This window comes from Equus przewalskii, chromosome 29 (genome assembly GCF_037783145.1).
Source record: "Equus przewalskii isolate Varuska chromosome 29, EquPr2, whole genome shotgun sequence".
Lineage (NCBI taxonomy): Eukaryota > Metazoa > Chordata > Mammalia > Perissodactyla > Equidae > Equus > Equus przewalskii.
Genome location: NC_091859.1, coordinates 31,005,927 through 31,023,259, shown reverse-complemented (window position 1 = coordinate 31,023,259; position 17,333 = coordinate 31,005,927). Strand labels below are relative to the sequence as shown.

General features: G+C 49.5%; 1 protein-coding gene across 4 annotated transcripts in view; it reads right to left on the bottom strand.

Moving 5' to 3' along the window:
• The window catches only part of ABTB3 (ankyrin repeat and BTB domain containing 3), a 301,232-nt gene that overhangs the window by 96,081 nt on the left and 187,818 nt on the right, over positions 1-17,333 (bottom strand). For all 4 annotated transcript variants that reach the window (XM_070600630.1, XM_070600632.1, XM_070600631.1 and 1 more), the window contains exon 3: positions 10,445-10,649. In XM_070600630.1, the coding sequence (XP_070456731.1) occupies positions 10,445-10,649 (205 nt within the window). The remainder of the gene's footprint in view (positions 1-10,444; positions 10,650-17,333) is intronic.

The window sequence follows — 17,333 nt, the reverse complement described above, 5'->3', positions numbered from 1 at the left end:
ACTGAAGCCATCGTTTTATTTCAATTCATTGAAATTTAAACAGCCTCCCGTGGCTAGTGGTTACCCCACTGGACAGTGCTGGGCCAGTTCCTTAGTCTTTGTGTCAAAAAGATAAGGTTTTCCTTCCTTTTCCCATAAAATAAAGAGAAGCTGGTGTCAGATCCAACCAGGCTGCTGTGGCAGCCCGCTACCTGGGATTCAGAAGAGACCTGGATATCGAGGTGAAAATGCACAGTGCCTGCGTTTGATCAGACTAGCCCCGTGTGTTGGGAGAGGGGGCTGTTTTTAAGCTTGAGCCCCTGAGCTTGTCACCTGTGGTCAGGAGCCATCTCTCCCCCTTGGCTGGAAAAAAAAAAAAAAAACCCTCCTGGGCAACTAGCCGAAGCTGTTTGACAAGGTCTGGAGGCTGGAGGTGTTTACCAGCCCTGCCGCAGGTGAGGTTTCGGACTGGCCCTGCCGCCTCTCCCCAGAGGACACCCGTCAAATCCTGCCCCACTTTCCCCTGGCCTGCTTGTGGCTAATTTGTGATGCCTGAGCTGCTTCAGAGGAGCTGCCCACCTCGTTAGGCTGAAGATGACCATTACACTCGGGTGCCAGGCATCTTCCCTTGGCCACCGCTCCGAGCCCGAGCGTCCTGCAGCCTGGCCACGTCTGACCTCTGGAATCCACACATTTTGGCAACTGGCAGAGGGACCCAGCATCTCATGAGGCCCCGCAAGGCTCGCTCCAGCCCCCAAAGCCTGGGAAACATTGATTAGGCCAAGCTCACCAGAGAGACAAAAATCACTGCGAAAGCTTATTTCTTGCCCTTACGTATCTTAAAAATGGGGGTTGGAGTAGTTGGAGAAATGAACGACAAACACACAAAAACAACAGTATCTTGTTATTCGCAGCATGGTCGCTGGACCAGCAGCATCAGCCTCACGTGGGAGCTTGTTAGAAATGAAACATCTCAGGCCCCACCCCAGAGCTAATGAATAGAATCTGCATTTTAATGAGATCCCAGAAGATTCAAAGACCCACTGAAGTTTGAGAAGCCCTGCTGTAGTCTACATCCAGGTTATAAACACCGTGAGAGTGAGAATTATAGTGGCCATTATCTATAAAGAGCCTAATGTGTGCGGGACTTGAACTGCTTTATATATATATATTAATACATAATAGCTTCATAACGACCCTCTGAAGAAGATTCTACGCTATTTCCCATTTTACAGATAAGAAAACTGAGGCTCAGAGTGGTTAAGTAACTTGTTCAAGGTCACACAGCTAAGAGTTAGAACCAAGATATGAACTCAGGCATTCTCACTCCAGAATAAGAAATATCCAGAGATATAATTACTGTGCTATGAAGATCCTTAGCATTACCCAAAAAGCTTCCAAAGAGCTTTTTCCCACTCGTAGTTATTAGACTTAATCGTCTCATCTGCTGATGAAGGCATTTCTACCTCACAAGGTTGATGGAAGGATTAAATTAAACTCTGCAAGTAAAGTGCCTCGCATAGGACATGGCTCCTGGTGGTGCTCATCGAATGTTCCCTACCTTCCTGCAAGGCATCCTCCTCATGTCTCTGTCCAGGGAGCACGTCTCAGGTGGCAGACACGGGTCCCTTCACCTCCCTTCTCAGAATCCGTCTGGCTCCTCGCTGCTTATAGGAGAAAGTCCAGACGCCTTGGCAAGTCTCTCACCTTCTTCCAGTCTTGCTGTAGCTGCGCCCAACACCTCTTCAGAGCAAGATCGGGCTTCCTGTTCTCCACCTCCCTGCGCCCCTGGGTATATATTCTGTTGCCTTAGTGTAGTGCTCTGTTCCCTGTAGCCACCCAGCATTCATCTGATGTTTTTGACATTCACACACCTGCCCAAACGTGCAGCTTGCTGACCCTCACTGCATGGCAGTGTCCTCATCTGTGCCGTGGGGAGAGTAAGGCTGGCTCTCACTTCAAGGGATGCTGTGAGGGCTGCACTAGTTAATATACATAAAGTACGGAGGGAGGGCCAGCCACATACCAAGTGTGGGTCAAAATCTCTCAGAACATCCAAGAAGAGGTCCACCTGTATTAAGGGAGTAAATAGCAACCCCTGTCGTTTATGGATCGCCTGCCACGTGTCAGTTGTTGTGCGTGGTATTTACATAAGTTGGCTCATTAGTCACTGAAACAGCCCCATGGAACAGGAATTATTATTTCTTGTTTATAGCTGAGGCAATTGAGGCCTAGAGCAGGTGACTGGGAGAGCCAGTACCCAGCTGAGGGCTGCCTGAGTCGACACTGGGGACACAGCTGACTGAGCCAGGAGCCGGAACACGTAGGTTTCAGAGCCAGCTCTGTTAAGTTCTGCAGGCATCTTTTGAGCACTTGCTCTATGCTATGCACTGCGGTAGGCCCTGGACGCTCAGTGCAGCATGAGGTGGGAGGGAAGAGTTCCTGGAGGAGGTGAGGATTCAAATGAGTCTGGAAGGATGAACTGATGGAGGCAGCCAGATGATGGAGCAGAGGGGAGATGGTGCTCCAGGAAGAGGGCAAAGCACATGCAAAGGCACTGAGGCACTGTCTTGTAAATCCATTGCAAATGTGCTTATGACTCCAGACAAGTCCACTCATCCCTCTGGGCCTCAGTTTCATCATCTTCGGCATGAAACATATTCAATATACCAGTTCCTAGATTTCTCTTGACCTTAACTGTCCAATAACGGAACAGTTCCTTGAAAAATCATGCTTTTGAAGGCTGTTTAATGACATGGATCAACAAAAATGCATGTACTATATGCTCCTTACTTTGTAAAACAACCAAAAAACTTTGGTATATACACAGCATATATACTCTGTCTAGTCACAGTGCTTGTTCCTGAATGTGGAGACTATGGGTAAGTCAGAGTTTCTTCTTTCTCGCTTTTTTTTTTGGTACTTATCACATTTTATTTAGTAAATGGATTGGTTTTATATCCTGTAAATATTCATGAAGACTGTAAAAAAAATTCTAGGGGTTAGGGATGAGTCTTTCAAACATTATTATTTCTTTAAAACCGCAGCCCATGGATGGCAAGACAGCCTCCTGGATATGAGCACAGACCGGGGCCTGACTCCCAGAGTTCCAACACTAGTCCTGGAACGTTAGCCGCATGACCTTGGGCAAGTTAATCAACTCCAGTTAAGTGAATGTAACCAAAAAAAATGTTTCACGAAACATAACTCACCTTACCTCATACAAACAACTCTGCTAGTTTTTTTATTCCATTTTAGGTCATTTTTTGAAAATGCAGATTACAACCCGCAATATCAGAGGTCAGCAAACTTTTTCTGGAAGGGGCCAAATAGTTCAGGATTTTCAGCTCTGTGGCATTTGATCTCTGTCCCGACTAATCAGAAGTGCAGAAGCAGCCATAAATAATTTGTCAACAAATGGATGTGGCTGCCTTCCAATAAAACTTTATCAAAACAGGCCGTGGGCCAGGCGGGGCCGTGGGGCACCCGTTCGCCAGTCTCTGCATTGCATTGATTTAATGGCCCGTTAATGGGCTGTAACCTAGAGTTTGAAAAATAGTGGGATTAGAGTTCTTTTTACCCTGGCCAAATGAAATAAATTGCAGCAATGCTCAAGTCACAAATGGATCATGTTTTAAAACTTTGTTTCTTAAGTTATTTAGAATTCAATAGGCATTTTTTTTTTCCCAATCGAACTAATTATAACGTGGTTGGGATTCCAGACCAGCCGACAGAGAGCCCTGCAGAAAACAAGTCTGATCTAGGGTCCTCTCACTCTGCCGTGTCCCCGTTCCTCCAGTGACTGTGACCGTCTCCAGGCTGGGCATTTTCGGGGACTTTTGTGTTGGACGTGATCACTGCCCTTAGGAAGATGAGGAAGCAGCTTTCTTCCTCTGGGCAGGGAATGTGGCATTCCTGCTTAAGACGCCCGAAGAGTCCTCTTCTCTCCTCCTTCTTGTTTTTGAGGTTCCCAGGGTGTGAGCCCAAGGAGTCCTCAAGTTGGGGAGCATTTCGGTTCTCCACTGTGGTGGGTAAGCCAATCAGCTCTGGGATGTGTGGCTAATAATGGTCAAAAGTACTGAACTGTGCAAATAATTTACTTGTGTGTTATTTATAAAGGGAAAAAATAGCAACTCACAGGAGTGTAGCGGTGCCTGGCCCCGTGGCTGAGAGGTTAAAGTTCCATGCACTCTGCTTCAGTGGCCCAGGTTCGTGGGTTTGGATCCCAGATGTGGGCCTACTCCACTCACTAGCCATGCTATGATGGTATCCCATGTACAAAGTGGAGGAGGCCTGGCACAGATGTTAGCTCAGGGAGAATCTTCCTCAGCAAAAAAATAAAAATTTAAAAAAAAAATGAGGAGGATAGGCAGCAGATGTTACCTCAGGGCGAATCTTCCTCAGCAAAAAACAGTGTAGCGGACCTTTTGATACCAGCCCTGATATGGGTTCCCCTACATTAAACCCAGCATATATGGGGTTAAAACCAAAGCACTCTTTCTCTGCTTACTCCCTGGCTCCCCGGCTCCATAATCCACTATACGCCATGGAGACAGACAACCAAGGACAGCTACCTGGATTCCTTATCATCTCCTCTTCCTTCCTGAAAGCAGCCTCCCAAGGCCAACACAGGCTGGTGGGAAAGCTCCACCCAGCCAGGCCACTGACTTCCCACTGTGTTTCCACAAGCAGCCACACTCCTCACAAACCTTTAAAACCCCTGGCCTCCCATCTTTCAGGGAGACAAGAAGAGATGAGATGAATTTGAGGGCCCACTCTCATCTCCCAGCTGATATCATCGAAAATAAAAACCCTTTCCTTGCCATAACCCTGGTGTTCCAGTTTTCACTTGGCCCCTCTTGTGTGGTGGGCAGGAAACCTATGTTTGTGGGAGCTAACACTTTGTCAACTTTTTTGCTGCCCAGAACCACTGATGGCCTTCCTGTATTTGGAGAGTTTCTCATATTATTAGTTCATGGTCAGCAAGATAGAAAAATTCACCTTCCCTGGCTCCTTTGCAGCTAGGGTGCAGGCATGTGACCCAACCCTACTGATATGGAAACAAGTGGTGTGATGTAGGTGGAACATGGGGCTGACAAGGGTCGTGGCAGAGACAGTCAGCTTTCAGGGCTAATGGTGACAGAGGTCCTGCTGGGAGTGTCAGATGCCCAGCATCAGTGGTGAAGGTCAAGTGTCAGTGCCCAGCCCTGGTGGCTGTGAGGTCTCTGCTAGAGCAATCCCAGGGTGCAACACGGGCACTGTTCCAGGTCATGTAGCCTCAAAGCCTGGCTCTCTGGCTTCAATGCCCACCAGAAGTCTTCTTAAACTCTACTAAACATTTAGACCTGTGGGAATATCATAGGCCACATGTGGCCCGGCAGGATAGCATCAGATGTTCCTTTCAGTGGGGAGTGCTTAGAGCAATTCAGCCAGCCATCCTGGAGCTATCTTCTCCCCAGGTGGCACTCAGGTGCAAGGAGATGAGACCGCTTGCATGGTTGTGGGAACTGTCCTGGTTTATGAACCCCACGATCTCTTGCAACAACTCCACAGAGATGGCTTCCAAGGTCCCCACAAGGATGTTGCCAGTTACAAGAGTCAACGAATTCAGGGGAGCCCAAAGCTCTGGATATTTATCAACTATTTATAGTACTACCAGACCAGATCTAATTTACCAATCTAGGGTCATTTCGACCATAAGCAATGTTGCTTAGTAACACCGTTGGTACTGCAATTTTTCTCAGGTTTCCAGGGGAACAGAGCTAGATAATTAACCCAAGGTCAAATTCTCATGCAGAAGGGCGCAGGGTTCGGTAAGCCTCTGCCTACACTGGGCCTCCCAGTGGTTTTCTTTCTGCTTGAAGCAGTCACAGGAGGTTCAACTGTTACGATTAAGCGTTCCTACCAGGAGTGCCGCTTGTAACAAGGACACCTCTGACCACGTGCACTCTGATATACATTCCTTAGTGGGAAAGAACGAGGAAGTTATAATAGCATGCTGGAAATTTTGCACAACTCTGGGTATGTCCATTGGAGTATGTTAAAATTTGACTATCGCTTGTCACATGCGCCACGGATGAGAAAGCATGAAGAACGGACATGTTGGGGTGATCTTTTGGCAGGGCGAGTGTCTTGGAAGATGTCTTTGGGTACCATTAACTTCGAATGTCTGTTATGTCTGCATTATTAACTCTATTTCCTCAAGTGTGAATGCTCCCATTTGTTAAGACGGTTTTGCTTCTCCCGTTAGTTTTCCTCCCTCGGTTGGTGATGGGTGATTGTGCACTCACGTGTTTGGCTCAGATACCCTTGGTAGACGGTCTGCCACATCTGTCTGGACAGCTCTGCTTGCAAAAAGGGCCTAGAGCAGCCACTGCCCAGGTATAAATTCTGGCTTGTTTTCAGCGAGATTGAGGGAGGGAGAACCACCTGGCTGTCCAGTCTTCTGGGTGACGCCCACTCTGTTCCTCCCCGGCATTACCAGCTACCTCAGACAACAAAATGCTCCAATTTATCCTACTATGTTTTCATGTCATGGCAACACATTACTGAACTCATCCTGGGCCAAACACGTTTAGGAATCACTGATATTTCCAGTAACGATCCAGGGGAGGAAAATCTTGTCACAGACTGACTTATGATGATTCTATTTAAAAACAGCAGCCTCGCATGGCCGCCACCATCAAAATTAAGGTGTTGACCTTTATTGTTACTATTTGGAAAATAAATATTGCCTAATCACAATCTTACAAAATTTATCTGAGGTGTCTTTTTTTTTTTTAAATAAAAACATCTGAGGTACCGGAAAGATTTCAGAAGCTCAAAAAAATAGTAGCTAAAGTTCTGGAAAAACTTAAACTACAGAAATTTCACACTGGCACCGAGCTTCTTCAAAAATCCCACAGTGAAAAATGAAACTGTCCAAAGCAAACGCAGCGACTCGAAAGCTGTGTCCACATGAAAGAGTGACACGGTGCACGGAGGCCTGGAGCTAAACGCTCCAGCCGGGAAAGGCTCTTCTGACAAGTAGAGACGGTTGGAAGTACAAACCAATCGATATTTCAGTCAACAAGTACTTCCCAGGCTTTTTGCTGGGCACGGACCAAAGCAAAGAATATTTAGCCCCTGTTCCTGAAGAGATTATAGTCTAGTGGAAAACCATAGAAACACCACGGCCCAACTTGACTGCTGGAATAGAGAGAAAGAGGCAAGGAAATGTCGTTTGATTTGGGGTGGGGGAAGGAGATGGAAAGAGAGAGAGAAACAGCCCCAAATTAGAGTCCTCCCTCCCACTGGAAATTTCTTGTTTGGCGGTTGTGGTTTGGAGTTGGTTGTAAACATGTGACTGAACACAGTTAGAGGCTCCCTCTCCTCTGAAGGCCTTCCATGAGTGATTTCAGATGCTAAGCTCCAATGCCTACTCTATCACAGAACAGGAAGAAATGGCCGTTAGTCTAGAAGGAATCACACACAGGCTTCTGTAGGGACAACGATAACAGAATTCTAGAGCGAAAAAAAAATGTATACTAGTGTATAATATCAGCTACTTTTTGAGGGGTGGGGAGGAGGGGAGGTCCCCTTGTGCCGGGCACGGCCCTGGATGTCTTAGCTGTAACATCTAATTCACTGTTTACACCAGTCCCACGAGGCTGGTCTTGTTCTTTCCAGTTGAGGAATAGAGGTTCAAAGAGGTGCGATGACTTGTCTAAGGCGCTGGAAGAAGCAGAGTGGGGGTCCAGATCCACTCGTTGATCTGACTCCCAAATCCATTCTCTTTCCAGAAACCCAAAGTGAGCAGAACTCAAAAAATGACAAGTTCTACTTTGCGTTTTGTGTTGTCCCCTGAAAATCCAACCAAAAAGGAACGGAAAGACCAAGATAATTGACTCCAACAAATTCTGAGACATGCTCTCTTTGCTCTCTCTCGCAGCTCGTGCCTCTTTAAAACTTGCCCCAGAGAGTCTGGAGTCCTTAGACGGTCTACCTAGGCTTATAGACACTCCAGCTACACTCCGAATCCTGAAACAGATTCCAGAAGGGAAGATGGACACTGCATAACAGGAAATGTGGCGGAAGCCCGGGCAGGGAGCGTGTCACGTGATGAGATTTGTATTTTAGAAGTTTCAGTCTAGTGGCCCTGAGGATGGGGCTGGTCTGAGGATGTTAATCCTCACATCCAGGGAGACCATTTACAAATCAAATGCAGTAACAGAAGTAAGAGGGAACAAGGTCCTGGACCATGCAGTAGCAGCAGTCCGGGGAGGCAGGAATAGAGAAATGAGAGCTGTCACTGATGGAGCATCAACAAGACCTACTGACCAGTTGGCCATAGGAAGAAGCGTGGGGTGAGTCCCAGTTTTCTGACTGGGGGTGACAGGGTGATGCCATTTTTAGAGACTAGGGACAAAGGAGGAACAGTGGGTTTTGGGGGAAAGATGATGGCTTTAGTTTTAGGGAGGTTGTGAGCACTCCAGATGGAAATGTTCCCTAGTCAGCTAGATCAATGGATTGTTCATTGTGCAAATTTTTGTTGACTTCTCCATTATGCAGATGTTGAGCTTGGCATTAGGTGTGGAGGGACCATCAAAATGACCAAAACAGATGTGTTCTCTGCCCTCATGAAACTTACAGGCAATAAACAAACAGAAGAATTGCTCTGAGAAGGAGCTGCAGCCTGAGAGCATGAGACTTGACAGCGGAACCCGGAAGGCTGAGTGGGAAGAGAAGGTTCTGGAGCCCAGAGGAGGCGCTGTCTGACTGGAGATGGAGGAAGGGTCATCTGTATAGAGTCGGGAACTGAAGACGATGTGAGGGAGGAGAGTCAGAGAAACTGCACTATCGTGCAGGCTGTCGGGGTCAGAGGCTGAAGAGTGGGACGCCCCACCAGCCAAGGCCGATGGTCTCCATTCTCTCAACCCTCAGGAGTCACACTCACAGAAAGCACAGTCTTGGAGCGACTGATGGAGGTTATTTTTTGACCAGGGACCATGGGCATTTTGCCACTTCTCCATTTGGGGCATGTCTGGCACATGAACATATGCACAGGGTACCCACTCATTTGGCCGGGATAGCAGGAGACCTGAGTAATCCGCTGATTAAGCTAACTCCAGACTGGATTAAAATATTGATGCCAATTTGGGATTCTTAAAAAAAAAAAAAAAGCAACTTGTGTCTAGCCCATGCTCCATCCTCTTCCCTTAACTGGAAGCCAGGAGACGTGGGTTAGGAGCCCAATTACGCCCCAATCCATCCCAGCAGAAACAACAGCCAATGAACATTTCAAAACCACTTGGAACCATTGAACAGAGTCAGGAAAACCACACTGAGCCCCAGCTGGGAGCTGTTCGCTACATGCAGACAATATCTACAACAGCAAGAATAAACGCGAACATTTATCCAGCACTTACTATGTGCTGGGTGCTGGTCAATTCATTTAATCCTTAAACAGCTCTACAAAGGAATTAGTCTTACTAGTGCTATTTTGCAGCTGAAGAAACTGAGGCACAGAGAGGTTAAGGTACTTTCCCAAGGCCCCCCAGCTCCTAACTGGAAGAGCCTGGATTTGATCCCTGAAGCCTGGATCCCAGAGCCTCCTCTTTTAAGCACTCTTTTGATAAACAGGGGTCACTACTACAGGAGTTAGGGTAACCAGGCCTGTGGAGGAGGGGCCTGATTTGTGACACTGTGGGGAGATGAGCTCTGTGTGCAGCCTTCTCTCCCAATCGTGGCTTCTGACGCCCTGCCTCTGAGAGGGTGAAACCACCCTCAGAGAATCCTGGGGTCTCCCGGAGAGAAGAGGACCTGAGAACCGCTTAATTCGGCCACTGGTCTACAGGTGGGGAGACTGAGGCATGCGGAAGTGGAGGGACAGAGCCAGGGAGCAGGAGAAGCCAGGGCAGAGGGAGGCTCCTCTCCCAAGGAGCCCTCCCTTTCTTCTCTCCCGTTCCCTCCTTTCCTGTGAGGGTTCTGCTTCATAGAACAGCTATGCTGTCCCCCCCAGGGCAAGCCCAGTGGTCTCCCGCCCACCTGAGAGGCCCACTTCTGGCTGAGCAGGTGTTTACGTTCCCCCGGGGGGGTCCCAAGGCAGCCAAGAGAGGAAAGGAAGTAAGACGCCTCCCACCAAGGAGTTGGCCCCCCCAGAGCCACCGTCACAAGGTGCCACCGTGCACTGCAGAGGCCCCGGGCCCTCTGGAGTCTGCAGACGCACTCTTCTCTGAGGCCATTTTCATCCCAAGCTGGACCAGCACTATGCAAACCCATTTCAGAGATGCCCCCAGCTCTCAGATACCCGCTCAGGGCACAAGGCTCCCATCCAGACCCATCCAGAGGGCTTCTGGGATCCGGGCCGTTCTGACACCCAGTATCCTTCCCCTCCCCCACCCCCATACTCCCTGCAGGCAGTACCACCCCCTACAAGATGGTGTCGGCCAGAGGGGAGCTCCTCCAAGGCCAAGGCGGGTCTTACCTTTCCACCTGGAGGTTGACTTTGGAAGGCTCCACGTTGGGATTTTCCCACTCCATTTGCGGGCAGTGCATGAAATAGCAGAGGGTGTACAGGGCCTCGGGCTCCCAGTAGAGCGCCCCCTGCTTGTGGTGCAGGGGGGTGCCGTTGCCGTGGTGCTTGGCATTGAGGGGCTGCAAGTGATGCATTGCTCGGGACACCAGGTCACCTGTGGACAGAAGTAAGATTTCAGATCCTTCAGGCAGCCACGACCAGCAGAGAAGATGTGCCTGGGATCTCTGCAGAGATCCTGACCCGTGGGTTCTCTCCTTCACCGGGAGTGGTCCCCTGGGACCTCCAGGTCACACATCAAGCAGAGGGGACAGTATTCCTTCATGCATGACACGACAGTCAAGGGTTTACCAGGTTCGGGGGGCTGCTTCAAGCACAGAGGCTGCTACGATTGTCCAGTCCTGCCCTTCTGGAACCCACTGTTTCTCACAAAGCCCAGGAAGCCCTTTGTGTGCATCTGCTTCCATGTCCATCACCCCGGGACACACCCTCTGCCATAGCCTCTGCTGTAGCCACCCCGGCCCCCTGCAGTCACAAGAAGGACTCCACTGTCTCCTGCCTCTCAGCCTGTGCATACCCTATTCCCTTTATCCAGAACATTCTCTCTCCTCTTCTCTAGGCTAACTCCTCCTCACCATCCAGGTATCGGCTTCTATATTAATCTCTCCAGGAAACCATCCTGGAATCTCCCCACTCCCCTGTGTCTGTTATCGCAGCATCTAGGGCGCTGTGCTAGAATATTCTTTTTCTCTGTCAATCTTTTCCAACAACAGCAACCCAGTCTTAAATGACACTCCTTATGTGCCAGCACAGTTCTCAGCACTTTAATTCATCTAATCCTCACAACCCCCTATGAAGTAGGTACCTTTACAAATCCATTTTGCAGATGAGGAAACAGAGGCCCAAAGAGTTGTATAACTTCTCAAACTTCTGTAGCCAGGAGCGGCAGAGCCAGGATTTGAAGCTAGTCTGGCTCCAGAATCCATGCACTTAACCATGCCCCAGCGGGCTCTGTCTCACTCTTCTCAGCACTAGCAAACCCTGGGAACATTCTGGTCTTTCTCCTGACTTCTCAGAAGGAAACTAGCCTTCTCCTTGATCAAACCAAACCTGCATGCTCCCTGGTTGGCTACACAGGGAGGATGTTCTTGTGGGGAGAGTGGCTGGGCCTGGAAGCTAAAATGGTGTTCCCCAAACTTGGGTCGTTTGTATGTCAGCTTCATGAGTACAGCTGTATGCAAGCACCATGTGTGCCATTATTTACCTAATTTTAAATGGACTTATTTTGTTTCTTAAAATACATATATTTAAAAAGGAAACGTTATGTCACTACCATAAATGGAAAATTAGTATCACCTGCCATAAAAAGAAGGTCGTTGTACAAGTTAATTCCATGAAAAAAAACAGTGTAATTAATTTATAGCTGAATTCTGGTCCCGCTTTCTTTTGTTATAAATAAGAAGTGTTAGAGAGGTGTTAGGGCTCATTCTAAATGGAGCCTTTCTTCTTAAAGCAGTCAGAATTAAAACAGAATTTAAAAGAATCACTCTGTGACCAATGTCATTTCATGCACCGTCCCAGTCTCATTTGCACATTGGAATGCATTGCACACTATGGGAGACAATTGCCTAAAATATCTGGGATGGTTAATTTTATGTGTCAACTGGGGTAGGCCATGGTGCCCAGTTGTTTGGTCAAATGCTAGTCTAGATGTTGCTATGAAGGTATTTTTTCTATGTGGTTAATATCTAAATCAGTCGATTTTGAGTAAAGCAGATTACTCTGCGTACTGTGGGTGGGCCTCATCCAATCACTTGAAGGCCCTAAGAGAAAAGACAGAAGATCTCAAAGAGGATGGAATTCTGCCTTCAGACTCAAGGCTGAAACATCAACTCTTGCTGGGATTTACACTCCCCCCTCCCCCATTCCCAACCCCTCATTGCCCAGTTGACCCCAGGCCTGTGGAGCCCACCAGTTCTCTGTCATCCAGGTGAATCTTTTAACCTGACGCTTTTACCTAAAATCCAAACCCAAGAAAGTGAGGCTCAGTGAGAGGCAGGAGTTGCTCCTCTGAAGGCCCAAGGCCTGCCTTCTAGGTGCCCACTTCCTGTCTGCAGGAGGGACCATTTCCTCAAAAGAAGATTGACAAAAGGACAATTGACCCCCTTTGTGGGGAGTCTACAAGGTGAGGTCTCAGCTGAGGGCAGAATGGCAAATACTCCCCTTTCCATTCCGTGTCCATGGCAGACATGGTTAATCAAGCACAGAGCTCTTATCCACTGACTGTAGATGCATCCTTAAAACCCTTCTCGAGACAAGATTCTAAGCAGCTACTATTTCTGATGGGGGTTGTCCGAGGAAAGGAAACGTCTGTGTTGTCAGAGTCCTAAGGCTTTGTCAGGACAACCCAGCCAGAGTACAATCCACTAAGCTTGAGATCTGGACGGCAGATGCAGTTGCTCCCCTCGCCCCTCTGCATCTTACCAGGCCCAGCCCAGAGCCTGACCCTCCTCTCTCCACGTCCCACAGCAGGGAAACACATCCAAGAAACTCAAAAAGGAATCAGAGAAGGAAATTCTCTTTTAGAGGCAGGTGTGGGTAGGGAAGACCCCCAGGGGCCCTGCAGATGGACAATGCAGAGAACCAGTGCCCCACGTTAGGTAGGAGCCAGGGGACGGAGTCCAGATCCCAGCTCTGCCACCCATCTGCGTAAACACGAGCAAGTCCCCTAACCTCGCGGGCGAGGAAATAATACTCCCCGATCAGGTGGCTGTGAAGGCCAAGTGCAAGATGAGGACGTGCTGGCACACGGTTGGCATGCACAAGCAGCTCTTTGGCTCAGGGCCTGCTGCTCTCCCTCTTTTCTGGACAGTGGGACCTGGGACGTGGAGGCCAGGCCTGCCGGTGCCCTGACCCAGGCTGGGGTCGACTTTTTTAGGAACTGACGTTGCAAAGCTGCTCATTCCAGGCATCCTGTTGGGGTGTGTTTAGGTCCTTTAGCTGGTGCTTCTTCCCTTCTCTCTCTACTCTCTCACCTTTTAGGGACCTCACTCCCTGGGAGGGGGAAAAAAGGGAGCCGAGTATCTGCCCCTAACCAGTCCCCTCAATCTAGTGGAGGAAGGGGCAGCTCCAACCGTTGGTCCAACAGGAGAGCCCACTCGGCGAACGCTGAGAAGGAACCTAGAAGACACCAGGATGGCAGCTCTGGGTGGGATTGGGCACAATGACACTGTTTTGAATTTCCTGATGAGGATGGTGACCTCGAGGGGAGGGAAGGAGGAGGGAGACAGCGGAGGTGGGAACCACAAGATACTGAAGAGGCGGGAACCACAAGATGCTGAGCGGCTGCCCCGTCCAAGGCCATTTGGATACAGTTTCTGGTTTACTGTGGAAAAGAGCCATATGGGATGGGTATTGTTACACCCACTTCAGAAATGGGAAAATCGAGGGAAGAGGCAGTTTGGCCAGGCGTGACTCGGGAAGTGGCAGGCTGTGACTCCAAGCTGGGTTCCGGGGCTCCTGTTCTTGGTCACTACACCACAGTGCCTCCAAAACAGCACTAATCTAGACGCCACCTCTGGGTGTGGCCTTTGAAAAACTCTGATGAAGAGTCTGAGGCCTGAATCCTCAAAGTATGTGCCATCGTGGATTCCAGCGGGGGGCGACCTGGTGGGTTGGGAGTTCAGGAGATTGCTCAGCCCCTGCTGCTGGAGCCGAGCTTCCAGCTCAGGGTTCCCAGAGCCCGACCTGTCTGGAGGAGCAGGGGCATGGCGGGGGGTCGGTGGGGGACAATGGTCACTCTGTGTAAGTGACCACACGGACTCTTAAACTCTTCCAAGGGAAGAGGGCCTGCAGGGGCAGGAGGGTAACTGATGATGACGTCGGCCGGGGAGCTGGCCCTGGAATGCACAGAGGCCTAGGCTCTCAGATCAGACCTCCTACCCGGCCCGCGGCGGAGCTGAAAGAGCTTCTCCCTGGAAGCCGTGAAAAGGGGCAGGAGTCGGGGCAGCTCGGCTTTGCGGCCCCAGGATGATGCTACGGTGGATCACGGCAGACACACATTAGCACTTCCTGTGTGCAGGACAACCCATTACACTCCTGAAGTCCCACACCACCCAGTGAGGTAGGTCCTGATACCATGTCCATTTTACAAAGGAGGAAACTGAGGCACAGGGAGATAATTTGGCTGAAATCACATTGCCATTGAGTGCAAGCACTGGGCTTCAAACTGCCGCCATTTGGGTCTAGAGTGTTCGCTCTTAGTCCCCAACCATGCTGCCCCCACGAGGGTAGAAGAGAGAGAGTCCTCATTCACCGGTGGCAGCACGAACACGTTAAGAGGCCCAGAGATCACTGCTGGCTTGAGCACGCCCAGGGTCTTGGCAGAATAGCTCAGCAGATCTTTAACTGGCATCTGTCAGTAACAGCATCCTTGGTGGGCACAGTGGGGAGGAGCCCCCAGGCTGTGCAAGGCAGGGCCAATGGCCAACAGCTTTGGAAAGAACTGGAAACTTTCCAGTACTGTCCTTGGCTATGATGTCAGGGTCTTCAAAGGCGTCCCCGGCCACAGGCAAGGGTAAGCTCTGAGGTTTCATGAAGGCTCACAGGAGGCCAAGGCGTCAGGGTGAGCCACAGCAGGGCAGGAAGAAGGGGTGCCACACGTGACATGCCACCGGGGGAGTCTCAAAACCTACCACATGAACTTTTTGGAGGGGCTGGATTTCCAGTGAGTTTGCACCGAAGGGGCAGGGTCTGAGAAACACTGCTGGTGGGTCTACCTCGCTCCGAGGGAGGCACAGCCGGAAGGATTTGGGCTCCCCGATAACTCAGCCATCTCAACACTCACCACCCTCCAGGAGGAAGGCTGTGCTGCAGACAGCATGGGTGAGCGGAGGGCAGGAAACAGAGAAAGGCTTCCCTCTGGAAGACCGGGCAGCGATTCCGTTTCTAAAGAGCAGGCTGCACTGTGACCGCTGGAAGGAGAGCACAGGGGTGCTGCTGGATCCTTGGCCAAAGAATCAGAGACCCAGGGACCCCGAGAGCTGGGAGTGGCCTCCGAGCTGATGTGGGCTGTCCTCCCAGCAGTCCTCTTGGTAGCATCCAGCTACAACAACAGTGCTAACAGCTGCCATTCACAGAGCTCCTGACGCTCTATTAGGTGTGTATGATATTATTTCCATTTTACACAGCGATCCACAACCAGGGTGATTTTTGCCTCCCAGGGGACATCTGGCAACACCTGGTGACATTTTGGTTGTCACGTCCAAGGGGCTGCTACCATATCCAGAGATGCTGCTAAACATCCGGCAACGCACAGGACAGTTCCTACAACAAAGAATTGAGCCCAAGATGTCAATAACGCCGAGGTTGAGAAATCCTGTTTTACAGATAAGGAAACTGAGGCACAAGGTGACAAGGTGACTAAGAGGCAGAGACAAAATTCCAACCTGGGCCTGTCTGCCTGTGCTCTTCCCCCGACCCTGACATGAATCTTTCTTTCAGAGACAGCCCTGTGCAGCCGTGGCCAGCTCCAAGTCTGTCTTGAGGCAACTGGGCATTGTGTGGCCAAGGTATTAACAAATGCTCCTCACCCTTGACCCAGTAATTCCATTTCTGGGAATCCTTCCCAGTGTTAGAATCCAAAATGCAGGAAAATCTTCACGCACAAGGATTTTCACCCAAACCTTATTTGCAGGATCCGAAATTTGACAAAGAAACAAACGGTTAAAAATCAGAGCATGGTTAAATAAACTCTGGTACACCCACGTGATAAAATAATCAACTGAGGCAGTCATTAAAAATGTTTACTAGAACTGCGCCGTCATGAAAAAGGATCCTCATGTTAAATGGCAAGTGGAAAAAAATGAAATTCAAAATTGCATACTGTGTGATTAGGATTATGTTATTAAAAAACTATGCGCTGAGTAAATACCAGGAAAAAAAATACCAAAATGTTGACCAAGGATTTCTCTGCTTAGTGGGATTATGGGGGACATTCTCTTCCAACTGTGCTTAGTTTCTGAATTTTGAATTATGGCGTGTGCTGCTTGGTATTATGAGAATAATAAGCTTGCCGAGGTGGTGTGTTTACGTTCTTGTATCTTCCCTCTATGCAATGATGTACCAGAAGGGCAGGCTGGAGCTCACTCATCTTTCTATCTGTCTTTCTCGAAAGCTCCCATAAAAAAAACCCCTCAAAACAAGAAAAATCAAAAGGGACTGTAGAAAGGAGAGGGCCCATGTTTTGGGCCCCTGTACCGCCCCTCCAGTTCCCCAGGATGCTGGGGAGCCTCTGGTCTTGGTTGGGCTAACCATCTCCTCTGAGCATCATTCAGCTCGCCCTTCCAGGTTCCCTGCTTCTGCTCTTGTTTTCTCACTTGGGAGTGCCCTTTCCCTCACTCTCCCTGCTTCTGAAGACCTTCCAGGCTGGGATCAAATGCCACTTCTTCCTGGCAGCCCTCCAGGATGCCCTCAGTTGGCATCAATCCTCCCTTCCCCCGTGTACCTGCCACACCTGCTAATAAAGTCCAATGCGTTACTCGTTTAATTCTGTCGAGCTTCACAGTTAATTGGCCACATGTCTGCCTCCCCGACTGAGCCTCAGGGGCAGAGACCATTCCTCATTCCTTGTCCTGGTCCTGCAGGGGCAGTGTGGTGTGGTGGTCAGGAACATGCTCTCTGGACTCAGAGTGCCTGAGTCTGAGCCTCCAACCTGCCACTAAGTAGCTGTGTGACCTTGGGTGAGTTACTTAACCTCTCTGTAAATGGGGATGGTTATGACATAATGGATTTGTTGTGTGGATTAAACTGATAATACATAGAAAGTACCTAACATTGCTTT